The following is a 16,254-nucleotide window of genomic DNA, read 5'->3' on the forward strand; positions in this document are numbered from 1 at the left end:
ATTTTCCATCCTTTCTCCCTTGCTTACACAGCTTTTCTGATATGCTTGTCACTGATGCAGGGTCTCTGGACTTGCTGTGCCGTCTGCCTGGGACACTCTTCCCACAGGTATGCACAAAGCCTATGCTTATTTTACTCTAGTTTCTGCTCATGTGTCACCTCTTCAGAGGGCTTCCCTGGCCATCTTCTCTAAAATAGACTGCTTTATTTTTCTTTGTAGCATTTATCATCACCTGATATTCGTTTGTTTATTTGTTTATTGCCTGTCTCCTACACTTATTTATTTTATTTTATTTTAAAAAAATTTTATTTAGTGAGAAGAGAGGAGGCAGAGACAGACTCACGCATGTGCCCCAACCAGGATCCACCTGGCATGCCCACTAGGGGGTGATGCTCTGTCCATCTGGGGCCCTTGCTCTGTTGCAACCAAAGCCATTTTTTAGCACCTGAGGCAGAGGCCATGTAGCCATCCTCAGCACCTGGGGCCAACTCACTCTAATAGAGCCATGGCTGCAGGAGGGGAGGAGGAGAGAGATATGGAGAAAAATGAGAGGGGGAGGGGTGGAGAAGCAGTGGGTACTTTTCTTCTGTGTGCCTGACTGGGAATTGAACCTGGGATATCCATATGCCAGGCTGAGACTCTACCACTGAGCCAACCAGTCAGGCCCTTTATTTCTTACATTTAAATATAAATAGAAAGTCAGAGACTTTATCTTATGCCCCAGTTTTTGGAATAGGGCCTGGCACATAGTTAATGTAAATAATTATTTGTTGAGGTCGTGGATAATTGTTATAATGGATCAAAGGAAAAAAGATAAGTTAGAGGATTAGAAGAGAAAATCATATTTGATCAATGACCAAAATAAAAATGTCCATAGTACAAGGCACTAAAATTAGGATTTTTTAAAATTAAACTTCAGTATAGCAAGCCAGATTCCCTGATATCCAAAGTATCAGTGTGGGGAAAGCATAATAAACTTGGATCATGCTAGTTTCTTAAAATATGGATTACACCATCAGCAAATAAAAAAAATAATATGTTTTAACTTCTGGGTAAATAGAGTTTTTTTGAGCATGAAATGATTTGAGAACACATATTTTTAAAACTGCTATTCACAGGATTGTTTCCTTCAGATATACTGTGAGTTATAAAACATTCTCAGTGGGAGAAGAAGTATGTAAGCCAAACAGCCATGGGTTACCTTGGTCTTCAAAAATTGTGACGTTAAATCCCTTTGCTGCTCAACTTCACTGCGCACATGATTGCAGAAGGCCACGGAGTACTGGCGAAGGTAGTAGGGAGTGAAGTTTTTGATAGCAGCCTCAGTTTTCCCTGGAAAAATATGAAAGTTACAATTGAGAAAAGTAGCATCTCTCATGGAATAAACACACATCTACATAATTCTATGAACAGTCCTCCAGGCTGCCTTACACCACTGTTCCCCAGGAATTTATTGGTCCACGTACCCTGAGAACGAGAACTTCGATGCATGTGGCACATGCCTGTATCTCTCCCTCCCCTCATCCTGAGAGACTTGGTTGCCCCTAAGGACCATCCATCCAATAACCAACAGAATTGCTCTTCATTTTACATCAACAACCCATTGCCATGGCCATAAACTCAACATCCTTTAAATCTTCTACAATTACCATTCTGCCTCACCCTGTTCTCACTTCAACTGGCTCTTTACTCCCCTCCAACTCCATCATTCCACTCCTGCACAGCAGGGATCCCAGTACCCACCACTTCAGCTCTGCACACTCCTCATTCCATCTGTCCTCTTATCTGGCTGACCACCAACCCTGGATGCAACACCAACAAACTATTTCTTCTTGCTCTGGTCCTGTGTTTCTGGTTTAAATTATTATATTTGTGTGTGACTCAACGCACCATAAAATTACGATGAGGTAGAGAGAAAAGTGCTATGAGTCTAGAGACCTGAGTTCTAGTCCCAATTCTATTAAGACAGAAACCAGTCAAGTCACTCATTCTCTCTGGGTTCCAGTGTCTCCAAGCTTAAAGGAAGGTATCCATTAGCCCATACTTTTCTTGGAATTTACGTAACACTGAAGTATCACCTTGGAAGTACAGATGCCTCACAAGAGCGACCTACGACTACAATATGGCCTCTCGGCACCAGAAGAAAATTAAGCTGAGAATCAACCACATGGGGGCAGCTTAAGGACTTGAGATAGAGGAACAGGGAGAGTCAGGCACTGGGAATATTGTTGAGTTTTTTCAACCTGTGCTTAGCTTTAAAGAACAGGGTAGCTGCAAAGGAAGGAAAGGAGTGGAGAAATAACGAAGAAAGAGTCAAGGAGTATTCTAAAGCAGATTAGAAATCTTCATAACTTTTCAAAGACTTGCTACTGGGTATAGAAATAACTATAGGTCCCATTAACTGTTAGTCCTCAGAATAATTATTGAGGAAAAAGAAACCTGATATAATGCTCCAAAATAGTTTTAAATACTTTCACATGAATTTTTGCTTTCAAATTTGGTATTACAGTCTACAGAGAAGTATTAAAAGGCAACATACTGGCAAGATTTGTTTAGAACTATTACTCCTGTAGAATTTTAAAAATCATTAAGAGTTCTAACCACACACATTGAGATACTCAATACAAGAACCTCGCGTCCACGGCTGTCGACTTCTAACGTATAGAATCACAGCCCCAAACAGCCATAGTGCATGAATATTCTCTTTACATGGAGAAGTCTGTTTTAGCTCAGGAGTTTGGGTCTCATGATATGTCTGAGGTAAAGGGGACTTCTTGCTTATTCCCTCAATAAAATGACATTTTGAAGCTTATTTATGGGCTTCAATAATTACTACTTGTTAGGCGCTTTGAGACTCACTAATAATAGGTTCTATGGAAATGCAAATGAAAGCTCCTATACTCTGAACCAGGCATGCTTTTGCTTGCTCTGTGAATTTATGGTATTACTGTTAATCAATATTTGCATAACACTTTAATACACACAGGCTTTATAACTGTCTAATTGGTTATAATTTTCATTAGCTTTTATATAGTGCATAAAACATGAAATTCAATACTGTTGTCTATAAATTTTCTACATAGGAGTACGACATCATTGAGAATTCCCTCATCAAAACATCTGAACAATCAACACGTAACCACTTTGGATCCAAGTAACCACTATTTTGTCTAGCTGAAGAGCTGCCTATTAGTTTCTAATGCTAATTTTGGCACAACTGCAAGAACATGGATTTAAATGAAAAGAGGTGGATGTCGCTTTATGATGAGCGAAAGCTGATTTCCTGCCACATCTCCAAGCCTCCCTCGAGGATGCCCAGCTTCTGCTGAGGTGCTGGGTGCCACCACTCCCTCCCAGTGTGTGAGAAAAATGCGTCTGTGATTTGCATACTGCATATGGTACCATCAGGCATCATCAACGGGGGAACACATAAAAAAGGGATGAGAGCTTGCTTGGGTAATTAACCTAATGACAGCTCCCAAAGGTAAGTAAAATAGCTATCAACATCACAAGTTCCAGGGGAAAGAGATCCTAAAGCAATACCCCAAATGATCTAGAGTAGTTCAGCCTATCTAAACCCAAATACAAGAAAGTCCAATGGAGGGATCTTGATACTTTGAGAAAAGCCTGGTGTGGGGGCAGAATGCCACTGTGGTTAGGGTGATGGTCTCCGGAGTCAGACAGATGTGGGTTTCAGTACCACCTCTGCTACTTACCAGCAGTGGCAACTCATGTAGCTTCCTCTTGTATAAAATGAAGACAAGAGGAACAATCTCATAGTGTTATTGTAATTACATGAAATAATACAGTAAAGTGCTCAGCACTATAGTTGGCATGTGGAAGGTGTTTTCAACAATCCATAGTAATTAAACTGATGGCAATGGCAATGATGGGCCCCCAAGCCAACCACCAAGGGAATGTCCTTTAGTTGAACAAAGATATCGAGGAGAAGCCAAAAGCAGGTCATCTACTATAACTCTCTAACTGGGGCCATCCCGCCTAGATGAATACAGAATAGTGGTCCCACTCATTCCACGCTCAAAACAAACATCACCTACATTTTCACAGATGTTTCAGAAACATGTATTGGCACCTCAGAGGCCCTCAATGCATCCCTGAATTGAAACCAACTAAATAAAACATTGGCATTAATAAACCAAAGCGAAAGCATGAGTCAGTAGCTGTGTTACATTGAGCCTCTCCTTCTGAGCCTCAATTTCCTTGCTTATAAAATAGGGATAATAAGACATTCATTTTCACAAGATTTTGTCTGGATTCAATGATGTGGATTCTGCAGGTAAAAGAGAGTCTAGAGTAGTGTCTGACACTTTAGTTGCTCAATAAAATTTGACTATTATGACTATCATTTAATATTCCACCGTGAAAGCATTCAAATAAAATGAGTCAGCACACAGGCACCACATAAAATGTCAGCTGAAACCAGCTTGTTTTCAGTTTTCAGGATTTTTAGGTATTGAATTGTCTTTGTTGCCCACCCCACTTCCCAACTGAGTATCCCCTTCCCTTTCTTAAATTGTTTGTACAACACAGCGCCATGGCCTTTCACTAAAAGGAAGTTACTCACTAATGTAAAGACTAGAAGCAATGGAAGGGCTTCTTCCACACTGGATTACCCCAGCATTTTTGGTACATATTTCTTCTAATCCTCAGTCATTGTAGCCTGTGCTGGGCATTGTGTGGGTACAACTTACTTCCCCAGGCTGCTCATAACACCCTTCAGGGTAATCATCACTAAAGCTAAAAAAAACCCTCCTCTTCGACAGCTCTGACCACAACACTTAGCTTCAGTTCAGCTTTGTAAAAGTAAGAAAAATGTCTTCTGGCTCTTTCAAAACCACTTGAATTCACAAAGGTTAAAAAACTCAGCACAGTCACTTGATTCCTTCTTCCTCGTGCCCATATTCAGTCATCAGATCTTGTCACAACTATTTGTACAATATTTCTTTTTGTTTTTTTTTAGACTGATAACCAATTACTTCTATTTATTTCAGGATATAATATACTTTTTAGATCCATGGATGATACTAAGTTATAACCCTGTTTAAATATTCATAGGGCATTTTGTTTCAGCAAAAGTAGGTTCTGAAATCATGAAACCAGGTAGATTAATAAGAATACAGGTACCAAAATTAGATTAAAAATGTAAGTCGTGGCTCTCATTCACTGTCTTGGCATTAATGTTATAAAAATACCTATTTAGAATATGACCAAGTATTTCAACATACACAGACACAGGTATGGTCAAAAAGGTCTTTCTCTGATTTTAGCAAAGAGAAACCATCCAAATTTTATTCTTTACTTGACATGATTTAGCTCTAGAACAGGGGTCCCCAAACTTTTTACACAGGGGGCCAGTTCACTGTCCCTCAGACCGTTGGTGGGCCAGACTATAAAAAAAACTATGAACAAATCCCTATGCACACTGCACATATCTTATTTTAAAGTAAAAAAACAAAATGAGAACAAATACAATATTTAAAATAAAGAACAAGTAAATTTAAATCAACAAACTGACCAGTATTTCAATGGGAACTATGCTCCTCTCACTGACCACCAATGAAAGAGGTGCCCCTTCCGGAAGTGCGGTGGGGGCTGGATAAATGGCCTCAGGGGGCCGCATGCGGCCCACGAGGCCGTAGTTTGGGGACCCCTGCTCTAGAATATGGTATTACTATTTCCTCTATTGTGGCAAGTTCTAGTTTCCTCAGGGCCTTTTCCAGCCTTTTCTGGAAATGAAGTGCATCAGGTTGGTATATCCACATATGTGCTTCCCATTTTTAGGTGAAGCAAAGACAAGCATTTAAGGCGGTATTAATGTTATTAAGGCAAAAGACAACCCAACCTATTATCAAGAGAAATTGTGACCTTTCTAATGCAGTGTTTGATACAAAAAAAATGTTGATTTTGACATATCTTTTTTTTTTTTTTTTATCCAAATAGCATTCTGATCACTCATGGTCCAAGAATATTCAAATAATAAACCAAAACGAACCAGATGCTAAAGGTTGGTCTTCACACATGATAGCCAACGATGCCAGGCTTGCCTATGATCTCGCCGACATAAAACCACATCCACACCTCAGTGGCCACCAAATCGTTCAGCAGGGCTTCCTCAAGAGCTGTTTGAAGCTGCCAGCTTGAGCTCTATTGGCTATTTTTTTTCAAGCGTTGAATAGCTGTAGGGTCTCAGCAGGGGGTGGAGGAATCTGCTCAACCTTGGCATAGTGCCAGGATGCGACCAGTCGAGGTCTGAAGTAAGTTACGGCAGCCTTTACCAGCACGGGGCTTTCTCCGTGAGGTCATGGACAAACTGAGCCACGGTTCTAGGATGGAAGTTCTGCACGGTATTTCTTGAATCCATCCCCTTTGACCCTATCTCCCTACATGTTTAACCAAATCTTTATCACCTTTTTTAACAACAATGTAAAAAGTCTCTTCATCTGCCCTATGTCAGCATCACAACAGATCCAAAAACTTACTACCTTTCTGCTCTAAAAGAGGAACCAAAAGAAGTCAAAACCAGAGTAGGAAGGGGAGTGTCCTCGCTGTTACGCAGATCCTGCTCAGTGTGGCGTAGGCAGGTTCTAGGAAGTGGACCGAGTGGGTCCAGGGCAATGGAGCAGAGCAGGAGAGGCTGAATCCAAGCTGCCCACATGGTCTCGCTCAAGAGAAAGGGTGATCAAGGCCCAGAGGTAAGAGAGGGGAACTGTCCTTCTGAACCAAGTCTTGCCATTTGTGCTCCCACGGAACTCCTTTGAAAATCATACAAGGTCCACCTCAAATCACAGAGGCACAATTCTCTGGGTCTTTTTCTAACACGTTTCATTTGACACCTCATTTCAAGACAACATCACTACCTTCATAAACACCTTCAACAGTTCCTCATGGCGACTCCCAGAGTAGTAACCACGTAGCCTAGCGCCTAAGGCCGGGTGACCTGGCCCACACTGCCCTCATTTCTCACCCCTCCTCCTCACACTATACCTCCCTGTCCCCTGCACGTGCCCAGGCCTTCACCATCCATTGCCACCTAAATGCCCTGCCAGCCACCTTTAGACCCTTCAAGCCCAGATGGCAATCCCAACCCAAGAAAAAGCTTTTCTGCCTCTCCCCAACTGAAAAGAGTCTCACCCTCTATTGCATGCTCCGAAACTGCGTACCGCTTTTGCTCCAACTGTTTAAATACAGCTTATCTCTCCTCCAAGGGCACACAGTACCTATGTACTCAGCAAATATTTGGTGGATGAATAAAAGAATGACTGTGTAAATATTTAAGAGTGAAGTAAAGTACAATGCATCATAATCATGGAACCCACATCAACACCCCAAGACAGGAGAACGGCCCTGTTCTCAGCTTGAATACTTATTTTTACAAACAGACTCCTGAAGCTCAACTCATTTGTTTTTGGGGAAAAAAAGTCAGACTCTTACTGACTCATTCCTTTTAAGTTTTTCAGATGAGTTTTGTCCATTTAATGATATGTGGGAAATTATTTACAAACAAAAGCCTTTCTTTGTTTTTCTTGACCAGTCCATGGGAATTGTATCAGGGACTAGGTAAAACTTACACGGAGTCTGAAGCACCTAAAGATTTGTATATTTTCTCATTTTAGGAGGTTCTTTGTTCACGTTCCAGCTCTGTAGTAGTTCAACTCAAATCTAGTTGTTATCTTTACTTTTCCTCCTTGAAAAACACTGTTTAGGCCCTGGCCGGTTGGCTCAGCGGTAGAGCATCGGCCTGGCGTGAGGGGGACCCGGGTTCAATTCCCAGCCAGGGCACATAGGAGAAGCACCCATTTGCTTCTCCACCTCTCCCTCCTTCCTCTCTGTCTCTCTTCCCCTCCCGCAGCCAAGGCTCCATTGGGGCAAAGATGGCCCGGGCGCTGGGGATGGCTCCTTGGCCTCTGCCCCAGGTGCTAAAGTGGCTCTGGTCGCGGCAGAGCGACGCCCGGAGGGGCAGAACATCGCCCCCTGGTGGGCAGAGCATCGCCCCTGGTAGGCGTGCCGGGTGGATCCCGGTCGGGCGCATGCGGGAGTCTGTCTGACTGTCTCTCCCCGTTTCCAGCTTCAGAAAAATACAAAAAAAACAAAAAACAAAAAACAACCCACACTGTTTATAGGGGTGGTTTCTAGGTGCCCCATTATTCCCAGCGTCAATTCAACTACATGATATTTTATAAAATCTTCTCTGAAATGCAGATTCTTTCCTGTTTCAATCACTTTTAGAAAAGCAGCTCATAAGCACATAAAGAAATAAAAACCTGAACACTATTTTTGGTATATTTCCTTCTAATAATTTTTACAATTATTTTTAAATAGTTGAGGTTACTATATTTGTATCTGGTTTTATTTCTATAACATTTCACTTTGGGGTTGTATTTTTTTTTCTATGACATTCCCAAAATAAATTAACATTTTTTCCGATGTTACAGTTTTATGGCCTTTGGAACTGTTTCTTAAAATCTGTTGGGGTTTCAGGTGAAGATTAATTTGGAGGAACAAGAGTAGTGTCTCTAAAATTATGTTTAATATTTCTAAAACAGAGTCCACGGTCCACCACTGTTTCTTTTCCTTGGAGTTTCTCGGATCGCCAAAGTTGACAAGTCCTGGTGAACTATAACATCAGCTTTAGTCTCAGGTTTCCGGCGCATCACTTTGCACCTTGGGGTGGAGACACAGAAACCCCAATTCACAACTCAAAGGTGCAAAAATCTAATTACACAGAATCAGGCCCAAGGACTTTCCCTTTCTTCTAGTAAATGCCTGAGAGAATGGGGATAAATTGAATTCTTCATAGTTGAACTAAATAATGTGTTTTATTATTATTTTTAAGCGCATTTATTATTGGTGCTCAAGTGGTGCTTTTTGAACAGAATCTAGTAGGCAGAATCAAAAGTTCTTCCTAGGCCGCCTTGATGTTAGCAAGTCCTGCATTCTACTTATTTTTTGAGCTAAAAATAGGTGACATATAAACCAACTTGTGTTATCTGCGATTTACTTCAGATACTAATCCGCAGAAGGGAAACACGCAAACACGTTCCCAAAGCTCCTATTAAATATATAAAAGTCATTCCAGGAGCCTCTCCAGATTCAGAAAGCATCTGGATAGAAAGCAGACACGTTTAGGAACAAACAGTTGAGCTGTTTCCTGGTTTCCAAAACTCACGCTCATGGAGATCCAAAACTCTGAGTGAGGCTTGCAGTACTGTACACCTGACCTCGAACTGTTGGAGACGTTCAGTTTTTCCCAATCCCTGTTCTCAAAGCAGGCCAGCAGCTTTAACTTGGCCACAAAGCTTAATCCCTTAAGGCCATTCAATGAATCCACATGTACTTAGAGACGCTAACATCAGCTCCGGTGGGTGAGGCAGAAGTTAAAACACTTTTCTACAAATGATCTCAGGCACTGAAATAAATTAAGGTTGCTCTCCCTCACTACGTATTTAGAACAATACCTTCACAGGTTAATAATATAAGTAAAAAAAAAATGGGAGGAGACATTTTAAAAGGAAAAATACACTACTATTTTATAAGTTACAGTTCCCTTCATCTTATTCTGTGAAAAAATAAAAACTTCACTGTGGTCGGCTATTCCAGAGAACAGCTTTCTAGAACTAGAAGACCTTACGTCTGGTCTCTTGGTTTTTAGGGGGAGAAACCAACGGTATTGTTGGAAAAATATATATGCCTGTATTTTTTATGCACGCATCTTTCTTTAGCCATAATTAAGATTTTTTTGTTTATTCATTATAGAGAGGAGAGAGAGAGAGAAAGAGAGAGAAGGTGGGGAGGAGCAGGAAGCATCAACTCCCATATGTGCCTTGACCAGGCAAGCCCAGGGTTTTGAACCTGCAACCTCAGCGTTTCCAGGTTGACACTTTATCCACTGTGCCACCACAGGTCAGGCTCTTTAGCCATAATTAGATGGAAGCTAGCTTTAAACTTTCTTCCATTTCATTTGGAAAAAGTACTTGGAAAGTTTTGAGATTATTTTGCCATTACTTCACAGTGTGTGTCCAATTTTCTTAGGACACAGCTGATGAGAATAAATCGTGTTTATTTTGCCCCTTCTCTAAGCTGTCTAACGTCCCACAAGGAGTATGAAGATTGGCTTTTTTTTTTTTTTTTTGAGAAACAAGAGAAAAGAATGTGAAAAAAGAAAATTGAATCAATCTGAGATCATTATATTTTCCAAAAGCATCACATGAATGATGAATTCAGGAGGAATAATCACATTTTTGCCTAGTAGACAACCTTTCTGGGTTTTGAAGAAAGCAGATAACCAAAATTCAGAAACTGAAATAATGAGATTCCCTTTGCTCTTTTTGAGTCTATTTATAGTTATTCAATTCTTTCTGCACATGTTTGTCAGAGGCTCTGAGATTATTCCAAAATCCTGAAAATATTCTTTGCTTTGAGATCACAACCATGCAGATGAACACAACAGGCACTTTAAAGAAACCAGGCCGGACTTAAAAGAAACCAGGCAACAAGCCTAGGAATTTAATTAAGAGCGTCTCCTTCCAAACCAATAGGTTCTGGTGTCTCCTCCGGTTTTCTCTTTTACTTCCCTAACTATAACCTTTCTTTCTCTTCATCCCACTCTCCACTTTCTTTTCTTTCCACACAGAAGTATCATATATTTGTCTGGAATGCTTTCTATTAGAGTTTCTACTTCTCTCTCATGAATATATGCCATTACTGTAAAAAAAAAAAAAAAAAAAAAAAAAAAAAGAAAACATTTCTAGAGAACTGTGTTTGGGCCCAGATACGCCTGTGTTGTGTTAGTCTGGGGATATGGTAACAGTAAGAAAAAGTGGACGTGGCCAGAGAAATAAAAGGTGGCGTTGCTAGGCTTGGGAGAGGGGTAGTCCAGGAAGAAGTTCATAAACTATTCCACATTTCTGCAGGCCGGCTGACTTTTTGGAACTATTTACAAGGCAGATAAGGTACTCATTAGTGAAAATGATCTCAACAGGCTCTAATTTGTCCTCACAAGAATGTACGAATGGGCCCTGGCCGGTTGGCTCAGTGGTAGAGCGTCGGACTGCCATGCAGAAGTCCCAGGTTCGATTCCCGGCCAGGGCACGCAGGAGAAGCGCCCATCTGCTTCTCCACCCTTCCCCCTCTCCTTCCTCTCTGTCTCTCTCTTCCCCTCCCCTCCCGCAGCCAAGGCTCCATTGGAGCAAAGATGGCCCGGGCGCTGGGGATGGCTCCTTGGCCTCTGCCCCAGGCGCTAGAGTGGCTCTGGTCGCGACAGAGCGACGCCCCGGAGGGGCAGAGCATCGCCCCCTAGTGGGCAGAGCGTCGCCCCCTGGTGGGCGTGCCGGGTGGATCCCGGTCAGGCGCATGCGGGAGTCTGTCTGACTGTCTCTCCGTTTCTAGCTTCAGAAAAATACAAAAAAAAAAAAAAAAAAAAGAATGTACGAACGGTCACAATGATTCTGATTTGGTCAGGCACTGTGCCTTCGAATACAGTTTTCTTGACAACAACACAAATGTCTCCAATAAGAAAGTCTGACCCAGCACAGTCCAAAACACAGATCCTCACAGTCAAGTGTTGCTTTTTGACAGTTGAAAGATCACCAGTCAGTGGATCAGTTAATCGTCAAATTGAAAAATTCTTGAGGAATGTACATTAGTGAAAAATTATACAAAAGTTATGTTATGTTCTAAAAACAGAGAGACCAAAACCACCAATAGCACTAATTACTAAGGTAGTACCATGTTCTTTAAAATTACCCTTTTTCCCTGTGGAAATTGCTCTTCTATAAAGTGAGTTCACATGGCACTTAGTAAGTGTGCTGGAACCTCATAAGATTAGCTCTGTTAGGAGTCCAACCCCCACTTACTTTAAACTAGTCATTACAGGCACCAAGGGAGAACTGTAAGTAACTGAGAATACCTTCCACAATACCCCCAAGGAAACAGCCTGAGTTCATCCGGATGGCAATACAGCCACGTCAATGTCAATTATATTCTGACTTCCATACATTGATGAAAAAACCAAAGATTACAGACTCCCAGAGCTGAATGGGATTATAATGCTTATTTCCATCCTGCTCCCATTTTCAGATCAAGGAATCACTTGGTCCCTGGTCACAAAACTAGCTAGTAATGGAACATTTATGAAAATAATAAAACAATTAACAGTTTTCCTCTCTACTAATACTGCATTGATTTTTTTAATAGAAAAATCCAAGCACTTCCTTCCATATGCAGATATAATCGATTGACAGACATTATTGAGTCCCAACACAAGTATGACCTTATTTAATGAATATTAAACTATTGGATCAACAAGTTAAAAGCGATGCAAATGTCTAGTGCTTCAGTATAATGAGTTCTCAATTTATCAGCAGAATCACCCTGCCAGTGTGTTTCAGAACACACTCTCAAATACAAGGACTCTGTGTTTAGAACATTCCATTAAGCGACTGACGAAGGATGGTAAAAGGATTTGGCTCAGGTTCATTCCAATTGGCAGAAGTTGCCAGCAAGAAGGCAGAGACCCAGCGAAGCTCTGGGTACCAGGGAAACGAGCTGACCTTCTCCGAGTACCCCTTAATCTCATTCATGTGTTCCAATTAAGTGGCATCACGGTCTCAATTAAAGCTGCAGTCTTTGCTGGCTAATATAAGGCTCCCTGGGAAATGCATTAAGTAGATTTTCTTATCTACTGATTAAGAATCTCTTTTGCACCAAATTAAGGTTAAAAAGTCCCGGTATGGACAAACCCAGTCACCAACATGACACACTGCTCACAAAAATTAGGGGATATTTTATCGCTTCATATTCATTTTGAGATAACCCCTAATTTTTGTGAGCAGTATATTTGAAACGTTTTTAGCAGAGTTTCTCTGGTTTCTTCTCTGTATCTTACTTGATATGAATCAAAAGATGAGATCTGTTCAATTAAAGACCACTAATAACAATGGTTTTACATATGTCTGTATTTTCTTTAATTATGAACTATTTCAAACATACAGAACAATAAAGGGAATGACATCCTTTCCACTATTCAGCTAAATAAAATCATAACATTATGCCATATTTGCCTCAAAAGATTTTTTTTAATTAATTAATTAATTTTTTTTTTGTATTTTTCTGAAGCTGGAAACTGGGAGTGACAGACAGACTCCCGCATGTGCCCCACTGGGATCCACCCGGCCCGCCCACCAGGGGGCGACGCTTTGCCCACCAGGGGGCTATGTTCTGCCCCTCCGGGGCGTCACTCTGTTGCGACCAGACCACTCCAGCTCCTGGGGCAGAGGCCAAGGAGCCATCCCCAGCAGCCCGGGCCATCTTTGCTCCAATGGAGCCTCGGCTGCGGGAGGGGAAGAGAGAGACAGAGAGGAAGGAGAGGGGGAGGGGTGGAGAAGCAGATGGGCGCTTCTCCTGTGTGCCCTGGCCGGGAATCGAACCGGGACTTCTGCACGCCAGGCCGACGCTCTACCACTGAGCCAACCGGCCAGGGCCTTCAAAAGATTTTTAAACAAAACACTGCAGCTACGTTTGTAGCCACACACACCCCCATGCACACCTGTCTCACAACACTAGGCACCACTATGCACAAAGTGATATTTAATCCTGTTCATCATTTTAGACCCTTACAATGTGCATATGTGTTCATACATAATTAATAACATCGTTATGCATATTTTTAGACTTGATTCTACCTGTCATTTTATAGCTTGCTTTTTTTAGCCATATTACAGTTTGATGGATAGATATCATATATCTCATATATGGGATATTTAATTCTAGTTTATTCATTTACACTACTTTCTATACTTCTAACATGTACTATAATTCATCTCCTTGTTGATGACTTCCCACATGTTTCTTCTCTTTTTGCTCTTATACTCAATGCTGATGTGAACATATTTGGTACATAAATGGGAGACTTTTTCTAGAGTATGTGCTTCGAATACTGGGGCAAGAGTGGGTATCTTCACCTGCACTTGATATTGCCAAATTTCCCTCCAAAGTAACTGACATTCACATGCCAGCAGTAGAGTATGCGAGTTTCCTTCTCCCACATTCTTAGAAACTTTGGGTATTGTCCTACTTACACATTTGTATCTAGTTTCATGGGTAAAAAAAAAAAAAAGTGACTTCATTTACTTTTATCAGATTGCTAGAGAGTTGAGCATCTTTTTATATATTTATCGGCCATTCATGTTTCTTATTCTGCGAATTCATACCCTCTCCCCACATGTCTTCTTCTTATTGAGGGGTAGGCATTGTTCATCAATTTCAGATATGGGCCCTTCTGAAATATAGACACTGCAGTTCTTTTTCCCAGTCTGTGACTATCTTTTCCCTTTGATGATACAGTTGAACAAGAGTTTTAAAGTTTAGTGGAGTCAGATTTAACTATCCTATTATTCTCTCTGGTTTGTGTTTCTCGTGTCTGGCTTAGGAATTTCTTACTATTTTCTCCATAAGGATGGTCTACATTTTTATCAAAAGGTGATTTAGCATTAAGGCTTTTCACAACCTGGAATTAATGTTTGTGTAGAGTGTAATTCAGGAAAAAAATACTTTTGCACACAGTTAACTAATTATTCTGGAGCTATTTATTGAGCAGTCCACATTTCTCCCAAAATGTGGAGCCACTTCTGATATATGTCAAGTTTCCATATACGAATGGGTTGTTTTTTGAGCTCTCTAGTATGTCCCATTGGTCTACTGTCTAGCCATGTACCATTAGCACCATGCCGTGTTCATTATTACAGTGCTACAATAATTTTGAGTATTGGGAAAGTAAAATCTTCCTACTTGATTCTTCAAATTTTCTTATATATTCTTCAGCCAAAGCTCTTCCACTTAAACCAAAGGTGAATTATATGAAGTTCTATGGAAAAACAATGTTGGGATTTTGATTGGAATAACAATGGATTGGTGATTGCTACGAGACTACACGATAGCTTTATGATATAATCTTCCTAATTAAAGTTCCTGCTAGCCCATGCAGCACTTGTGTGCAAACTAGGAGAAGTTACCCTTCCTCGGGACAGGAGCAGCCCCATGAATGGAGAGTGCAGCACAGACTAGATTTTAGTCTCCACTTTGCCCCTGTGGGGTTAGGAGACTTTTGCTGTCAATATCCTGAACAGTTACAGAGAGAGGTCTTGTTCCCATGATCTTGTTCCCTTTGTTAGCATGATCTTTTCATTCATTCAGTCTTCCTTTGTGTTCTTCAATACATTCTGTCATTCTTATTCTTAAAGATTTTGTACTTCATTATATTTATTCTGAAATCCCAATTTCATATGGATTTTTCTTGTGCATATGAATGGAACCTTTCTTCTTCTACATTTTCTAATTGGTTATCACACCTCTCAACTTTTATATGTTTGTCCTACATGCGGGAACATTTAAAAACTCTCTAAATTAATTTTACCTTTAAATTATCTTGGATGTTCTATGTACTCAATCCTGTCTTCTGCAACAAAGTATGAATATTCTCATTCATGCTTCACACACAATTCACACTCTAGATTTCATTAAATCCCAAATATAAAGCCACATTTTAATTCTATGTGGGGATTTTAAAACCAGATGGGTTATTTCAGACAAGATCGGGCACGTTCAGGGTGGTATGGTCGCAGATGCCTCAGATGGGTTATTTCAGTTTAGAAAATGTTTCTATGTTCCTGTTCAACAGATCTGAAAAATATATGAATAGAGTAAATTGGTTTTGTCTGCCGTTTTTGTCCCCAATTATAATTAGTTCACTATTAAATTTAAAAAGATCTGTGTTTCATTAAGAGTTCATTCAATTAGTATGGTTTCATTTTGAATCCCTGCCCATTTCTTCAAAAGTCTTCATTTTAAAACAATTTTTTGTAGCCACTACAGTGAATTCTTTTTCAAATTAAGAGACCCAGAAAATATTTTGGGTTAACATAAGTTCCCATAGAAATACATAGGTATGATAGAAATACTATAATATATAGTGTTTCCCCCCAATTTTCCTACATGGAAACAAAATCTGAAAGGCAGTAAGACTTATAAAAAAGAGGTGGACAGATTATGCAATGCTTGTGGTATTCATGCCAAAGCAGGCTAAAGAGTAATTGGATTTTACACATGTAATTGCCTTTCCAATCCAATCCAACAAATAATTAGATCCTTTTGTGTTTAAATAAGAGTCTATGAGGTCAAGGAGCATATAGCCGAGAAAGGAGAAATCAGATAGGCATCCGGGTTATTGTATTCTGTGAC

The 16,254-nt window shown here is 40.5% G+C and overlaps 1 protein-coding gene and 1 pseudogene across 1 annotated transcript in view; both read right to left on the reverse strand.

Annotated features, from left to right (window-relative positions):
* NIBAN1 (niban apoptosis regulator 1) overlaps positions 1 to 16,254 on the reverse strand; it is a 147,622-nt gene that overhangs the window by 76,316 nt on the left and 55,052 nt on the right. Inside the window, exon 2 of the mRNA XM_066261330.1 lies at positions 1,202 to 1,332. Coding sequence (XP_066117427.1) covers positions 1,202 to 1,332 — 131 coding nt within the window. The remainder of the gene's footprint in view (positions 1 to 1,201; positions 1,333 to 16,254) is intronic.
* Positions 6,034 to 6,382, reverse strand: LOC136324329 (ATP synthase subunit g, mitochondrial pseudogene; annotated as a pseudogene).

This window comes from Saccopteryx bilineata, chromosome 2 (genome assembly GCF_036850765.1).
Source record: "Saccopteryx bilineata isolate mSacBil1 chromosome 2, mSacBil1_pri_phased_curated, whole genome shotgun sequence".
Lineage (NCBI taxonomy): Eukaryota > Metazoa > Chordata > Mammalia > Chiroptera > Emballonuridae > Saccopteryx > Saccopteryx bilineata.